This window comes from Notechis scutatus, chromosome 2 (genome assembly GCF_049901735.1).
Source record: "Notechis scutatus isolate UNSWTSFEM ecotype Mainland chromosome 2, rNotScu1.2, whole genome shotgun sequence".
In the NCBI taxonomy this organism is placed as follows: Eukaryota; Metazoa; Chordata; class Lepidosauria; order Squamata; family Elapidae; genus Notechis; species Notechis scutatus.
The window spans coordinates 175,910,353-175,917,457 of NC_142010.1; the positions used below are offsets into that span (position 1 = coordinate 175,910,353).

The 7,105-nt window shown below is 44.0% G+C and overlaps 1 protein-coding gene across 1 annotated transcript; it reads left to right on the forward strand.

The window, feature by feature from the left end:
• Positions 1-917: 917 nt before the first annotated feature.
• Positions 918-6,810, forward strand: LOC113415459 (transcription factor Jun-like). The gene has a single exon (XM_026672870.2). The coding sequence runs from the start codon at positions 1,234-1,236 to the stop codon at positions 2,518-2,520; it is 1,287 nt and encodes a 428-aa protein (XP_026528655.2). The 5' UTR covers positions 918-1,233; the 3' UTR covers positions 2,521-6,810.
• The last annotated feature ends 295 nt before the right edge of the window (positions 6,811-7,105 follow it).

A 7,105-nucleotide genomic window follows, 5' to 3' on the forward strand; every position in this document is an offset into this window, starting at 1 on the left:
GTAACAGAAAGGCCGTTATTTTCAAAGTGGAAAGACATTTTCTTGAAATGTGGATGAAAGCAGGAAGACCCTTAAGAGAAAGATTAGGGTCACTCTCTTCTTTTTTTCCAGATAGACAAAGCCATAGCTGCTTGGCCATGATCTACTATAGGTAGTCCTCGACTTGTGACCACGATTGAGGCCAAAATTTCTGTTGTTGAGACACGTCTTAAGTGAGTTTTGCCCCATTTTATGACCTTTTTGGGCACAGTTGTTAAGTGAATCACCGGAGTGGAGACTGTTACTAACCCAGTTAAGTGAATATGGCTTCCCCCACTGATTTTGCTTGTCAGGTCGCAAAAGATGAAGACGACATGACCTTGGGACACTGCAACGGTCATAAATACAAATCAATTGCCAAGGGGCTGAACTTTGATCCCATGATCAAGGGGATGCTGCTGAGGTCATAACTGAAAAACGGCCATAAATCACATTTTTCAGTGCCCTTTGAATGGTCACTAAACAAACTGTTGTAAGTCGAGGACTACCTGTAGTTGCCCGCACTTTTACTTCGCCCGTTTATCGGATCGTCCATCCGACTGTCCCTGTGTTGAGAAAGTTTAGGGGCGGGTGGGCGAGGGGGAGGATACAGGCACCTTTCTGTCCCTGATTTTCAGGCGAATGAGGCGGAACCCAAGGCGTCCCCGCCGCAATGCAACGTCGGGAAGCAATAAAAGTTTCGCGCCAAGATTTCTCTTTGATTTCTCTTATCAGCCTCCGGGCTGATCTCAACGCAAAGCCCCGTTTTATTCGGGAAGAAGGGAGAGGCAAGGTAGGAAGACGGAACCAGGCGACGCGGCTCCGTCGCTCCGCCCTCCGCTGCTGAGCCGAGAAGGCCGCGTGTGGCCGCCGCAGCCACAGCCAAGAAAGGCGGAGTAGCGGGAGCTGCTACTTAGGGCGAGGCATTTTGACATCAGTTCCTCTGGCTGCAAGGTGAGGGGCGGGGGGGAAGAGTTTTCTCCCTCTTCAAAAGGCGCAAGTCGAAAGCGCCGAGCCCCGGGCGGGTTGCCCCAAGGGGCGAAAGATGGAGAGCCGGCGCCGGGCGTGAAAAACTCGCCGCAGCCTTCGCCGCGCTGGGAAGCGGAGCTCGCGGCCGGCACCGCGTCGTTTCTTCTTTCTGGAAGGCAGACAGAGCTGGGGACTGGCGGCGGCGGCGGCGGCGGCCACTCCAAACCCGCCGCCGTCCCGCCCAGCATGAGCAGCGGCGGCGGGCGCACTGGCGCCCGCGTGGCTGTGAAGATGGAGATAGCACCTTATTACGGCGAAGAAGGCTTGGAGCTGCTCCCGGACTTCGTGCAGCTGCCGGGCTTCGGTGGCGGGCCCGGAGCCGGAGGACCGACGGGACTTGAACCGCCTGAGGAAAGCGGGGCGGTTCAACAACGCAAGTTGCTTCTCGTCGGGAAGCCGCCGCCGCCGCCTCCTCCTCCTCGGGATTTAGCGGCGGCCTCCCCGGGTAATGCCACCTTGCCCCCGGCCGGACCGTTCTTGCGCCCCCGCGGCGGCCCAAGCAGCGCCGTGCACCGCCTCATTCAGGAGACCACCGTCGGCGCCGGCCCTGAGGTGGGCCCAGCCGTTTTGCAGCCTTTGCTGAAGCTGCCGGCGGCCGCCGACTTGGAACAATTGCTGATCCAAGCGGGGAGCCCGGGCCTCGCCGGCCCATCCAGCCCCACCGGCGGAGGACCCTCGGTGGCGACGGCCGGCGGGCCCCCCTTCTTGTACCGTTCTCCGCAATCCTCGGTTCCGCCGCAGGCGGTGACGCAGGAACAGGAGGGCTTCGCCGACGGCTTCGTGAAAGCTCTGGCCGATTTGCACAAACAGAACCAGTTGCTCGGGGTGTCCCCGGCGCCTCTCTCGCCTACCCAGCACCCGGGAGGGCCCTGCTGCCCGACGTCCAGGCAGGATCCCCCAGCCGTCTACACCACCTTAGGCAACTTCAACCCGGCCAGTCCATCGGCCGGCGGCGCTTTTTTCACTCCCCAGGCTGTGGCTCGTCTGCAAGCGCCCGGCTCGACCGGCAGGGCTTTGGAAGAGCCGCAGACTGTGCCGGAAGCGCCTGTAATAGTGTCAGCTCCTCCACCGCCGCCGCCGCCGCCGCCTCTTTCGGGGCTTTCGTCCGGGGAGTCCCCGCCGCCGCCTTCCTCCTTATCCCCGCTGGACGCAGAGAGCCAAGAGCGCCTGAAAGCTGAGCGCAAAAGACTGCGCAACCGTATCGCGGCTTCCAAGTGCCGCCGGCGCAAGCTGGAGCGCATCGCCCGCTTGGAGGAGAAAGTCAAAGCGCTCAAAGGGCAAAACGCCGAGCTGGCCGCCACCGCCAGCCTCCTCCGCGCCCAGGTCACCCAGTTGCAAGGTCGAGTCCGGAGCCACCTCTCCAGTGGCTGTCACATCAACGCCGCCGCCGCAGTCCCCGCGCAGACCTTGGCAGTGGGTGGTCAGCCCCCCGGTAGGGAGGCACCCACAGAGCCGGAGACCAGTGCTTGCTGAAAGCGTGTGAACCCCTCCAAAAACTCATCGTGCGCCCAACTTTGCCATGCATGCATGGCAGAAAGGGGGATTAGACCTTGATCCTGGTCTTGGGAAGGGGCCATGGGAGCCCTGCCTTCCGTTGCACATCCTTTGGCTTCTGCAGAGTTCGTTCATCTGAAAAGCTGAAGTAGACAGGGAAAGGTTCGGCTTCTGCAAGACCATGCAGGTATCTTAACCAGTTTCTGATAGAAGTCGGAAGAGCCAGAGAAGAACTTGGTGTAATAATGGCAGAGAGATAAATATGTCAGAAAGAATATCCCATGGAACAGAGTAGAACTTCACAGTGTTAGCCTTTCTAGAAACAACTTCTTAAAAACAACAACTGTCCTCTTTAACTAAAGGTTGGCAGTTTCAAGCATCTCCAGCAACCGGCAGCTTTTCTGCCAGCCACCTAAGTAATGAAAGTAATACTGAGATTGGTAATAACCAGCTGGAAGTGATGCTGTTGGGTTCTTTTTAAGAGCACCAAACAAATGCAGAAACCTTCAGAGGGAAAGAGGAAAGTGCCAAGCTTCTCCAATTGAAGCCCCTCTGACCACCTTCAGGCTGTGAAGAAGTCTGGGGCTGGATTCTTTCTTCATCTTCTGAAAGCTCCAGCTTATTTTTCTAGCTTTCTTGCCCTGCTTGAAACAAAGAACCAGAGCTTTGCTGACTGGACATTAAAATATGTCTTGTTGCTGGAAACCCAAAGGTCTCTTCAAAGATCATACCTGTGGGCAAAAAGTTATCTTTGTGGAAGACTTTTATATGTTCTAAAGATTCATAAATTGAATTTTTATTCTGTGGTTGACGGTCACTGAGTGTAACATGTATTAGCATTTCTGCAAAGAGAAAAAAAAAGTTACCAGGGACAGTTAAAGACACTCCAGTATGTTTTGCTGAAGGTGTATTTACAGCTTTCTAATGAACAGTGTGGATTTTCTAAGAAGGGATATTAAGGGAATAGTAATATGTTTGTATATCATGGATATTGCTAGTCATTTCAGTAGATAAATCATATTTTTAAGAGCAGCTCTAGAATTTGCCAGTGGATAGAGTTGTGAAATGTTTTTCAACATTTAAAAGACTTGTGCAAAGTTAAGTCAATTTTGTGTACAGACTATTTGTTATTTTCTTGCTGTAGAGATTCTCTAGATTTGCTAAATGCTTGAAATACACTAAATTTATATGTTTAGGAAGAGAAGTACAGAGTATGTGGCTGGGCAATTTTGATGAACAAAAGGAAGCAGTCACATAATTTGTCACTATGAAAATGTTGCCATTCAAGCTAATTTCTGGTGCTGGAGATTTAGCATACTATGCCATATAAAATATTTATTTAAAAAGCAGAATTTAAGAAAATTCTTTTCACCCCTAGATCTATGAGCTCTATATTATTTCTTGTGCCAGCACAAAGTTGAGGTCTGGGTACACTTATTTATTAAAAATATAGAATATCTGTTTATTTTTATAACATGCAAGGGGATAAAAGAAATGTTTTTGAAGAAAAATATCAAATGCTTTATCTGTTACAGTATACATTCCAACTGTAATTGTTCTCAGTATGATCACTATAGTTGCTATACAGAGAAAAAAATTGGATTTTTAAAAAGAGATAAATCAGTGAATTCAACTATGTTTTGAATAATTCATAGAAAACAATTAATAGACATGTAGATAGCCATATATTTTTAGAAGAACTATGTATAAGCTATTTTATTCAAAATGTTAAAAAAAATGTTCTCAGGATGGGAGGTGGAAAGTAAATTTATAAGCTGAGTTTGAAAGGTTTGTTCACTTTTATTTTAAAATGGGATCCGAAATAAGCGTTGTTTCTTGCTTGGTTTTGATGGTTTTATTAGTATTTTTGTCAGTTTTATTAGTAACTGTGCCAAACTGTTTATCATAGACCAGGGGTCTCCATCCTTGCCAATGTTAAGCTTGGCGGACTTCAACTCCCAGAAGTTAAAGCAAAGCTGGCTGGGGAATTCTGGGAGTTGACATCCGCCAGGCTTAAAGTTGCCAAGGTTAGAGACCCCTGTCATAGATGACAGCCCTCCCTACTAACGTATTTCACTGTATAAGTTCAGAGAATAGTTTTTACCCTTCTCCAAATGCAGTTTTCTTATGTCCTGTGATTTTATTTTCTGTTTCAACTATAACTTTCCATGCAGTAAAAACCCTTGCTTTTGCCTGGAAATATTGTGGTCAAAAAGATACTAGGGCACAGCTGATTTTTCTTTCATGCAGTAGTATTGACATATCCTACTTGATTGATAGGTTGATATTTATCTTAGACTTAGATGGATACCTATGAGGGAGTCAGATTTTCAGAAGAAATGGCAATTAACAGCTTTTGACTTGGAATCCTATCACTGCAAGTGTGAAATAATCTATTTTGGCATTTTAGAAGTAGAAGGAAAACTCTGGTGAAGAAAATTAACTTGATTAAACCATCTTGTACTGATTGACAAATATACTTCAGTAATATATTCCTTATCTTTTCCCCCATATGTGATAATTTTTTCTTCTTTGGAATGCAAATCTACCTTAGCATTTTCACAGTCATCATTAGTATGAATAATTTTCTTTCCAATTTGGTTAACAGTTCAAAATCAGATGTTTTCAAATGTTCTCTAGAAGATGTATACTGAAATAGGAGAATTTTTCAGGTAAGTTCTGTACTGGAATATTGCGTTTTGGAAAAGGAGCTTTCAGAGATCATAATTCCTACTTCAAAAACAGCATCCTATTTCTTAATTTCTTCAAAAAAGACACATCATAACTGAAGTTGCTTTGATCTTGGCACTCAGATAATTCATTATCTTGTTCATGCTGTATGTATGTTTGTAACAGTTTTTGCCAAAAACATGGTGTGCTTGAAATATTTGCAGTATTCTAAATTGTTTGCCTTTTTCTAGCCTATTTGGCAAATATTGCCAATGTATGCAGTTTTTGGCGCTTTTTTCCATGAGAATTTCTCTGAATACAATGTATTTTGGACACAATTTCCGGATGTCATATTTTTAATATTGTATTTTTTTTCATGTACTAACCGATCTGCCGGTGTCTTTGAAATCTTGTTTACATACTGCATCATTCATTGCTGATGAACTGGGAACATATTTATTCCCAAGGGAAGAAATTTCACCCTTATGTTTTTCTCATTTGTTCTGATTACTGGTTTTTGTTTTTGTTTTTCGCATGTGCCTCTGAATAACTATTACAGAGCTATTTGAATTGTTTTTATACACTTTGTGTCTTGCACTTTAAGTAATTATAAAAACAACCCACTCCCCAAAATTCTAAACTAAATGGTACTCACCTGTCTTAAGAATTCATTAGGCAAATATCCCATTCTAATATTGTTGGTGGTTCAGGTGATGTCCATTGTTGAAACTGACATAAAATCTCATTACAAGAAAAAATATATGTCTTTGGGAGATTTGAAATCTTATCCTTGACTTTTAACAGGAAGAGTTATTTGGCAACTGGTTTTCTTGTGGATTTCTCCAGTTCATGTGAACACTTAGGTGTGATTGTGTGGCTAAAAAGGCTGACTAATTTTGTTGCTAACTTAGTGAGTGATGATGTATCATCTCTCTTTTCCAACGGTTCTTTTTTAACTTACCAATGGAATCATTTTTTGGTTCTATTTTGCAATGCTTGTCATTGATAGAAATGTACACTCAGGTGTGGACTTACTCTGAAAACACCACTCATTATTATAGGTTTTGCAGGGATTGACGTAAAACACTGCATGTTTTCACAGCAGGATTTTTAGTCATTGAAAGAAAATCGTTGTTGGCTTTATGAGAACTCCACTGTTAGCCTGAAAAATTTGATTGATTTTTTTTCTCATTAGAAATGTTAGTGGGCCGCTGGCTTTAATTATGATAGCGTATTTTTTTTTCCTGGAAGCTGTAGAACATTTATTAGGATTAAATGTATTAGGATTAAAAGACATTAGGGCAAGTGTCAAGCAAATTCATATATGTTTAAACCCCATGATTTTAGTCAGAGGATCTTTTTTAAATTTGCCATGGAAATCATTGCAATATAAAAGTGCTTAAATTTTGCTGGAGAATGCTTAGCTTTTTATATTGCTGGCAGAAAGCATTTTAATAATATGTATCTGGAACAGAAGGATGTAAAAATCAAACATAGGCCGGCCCTGGTGCATATTATTGTAATTTCTTGCTTTCTGTGGCAAAGCCAAATCTGTTTGAGTATGACAATATTTCTATTGCTCAATAAAGTTCAAAGTGATTTTTTGCTATGTTAATTGTTGTCAGTATTTCCCCACTATCAAGCAGTTGTACTGTAAATAAACACCTGTTCCTTTGATCAGAGGTATTTAACTTGATAACTAGCTGTAATTTTTGCAGCCAGACATTCAGATGCAATCATAAAATTTTTGTCTTTTGCATTTTTAAGTGTATTAGTTTTTTTAAAAAAAATAGTATAATTTTAGGTTTAAGACTGTTTCTATGCATGATCAATTCTAAAAAATGCTTATTTAATTTAGCAGTTCTTTGGAAGACACAATTAGTTTTGTCAATTT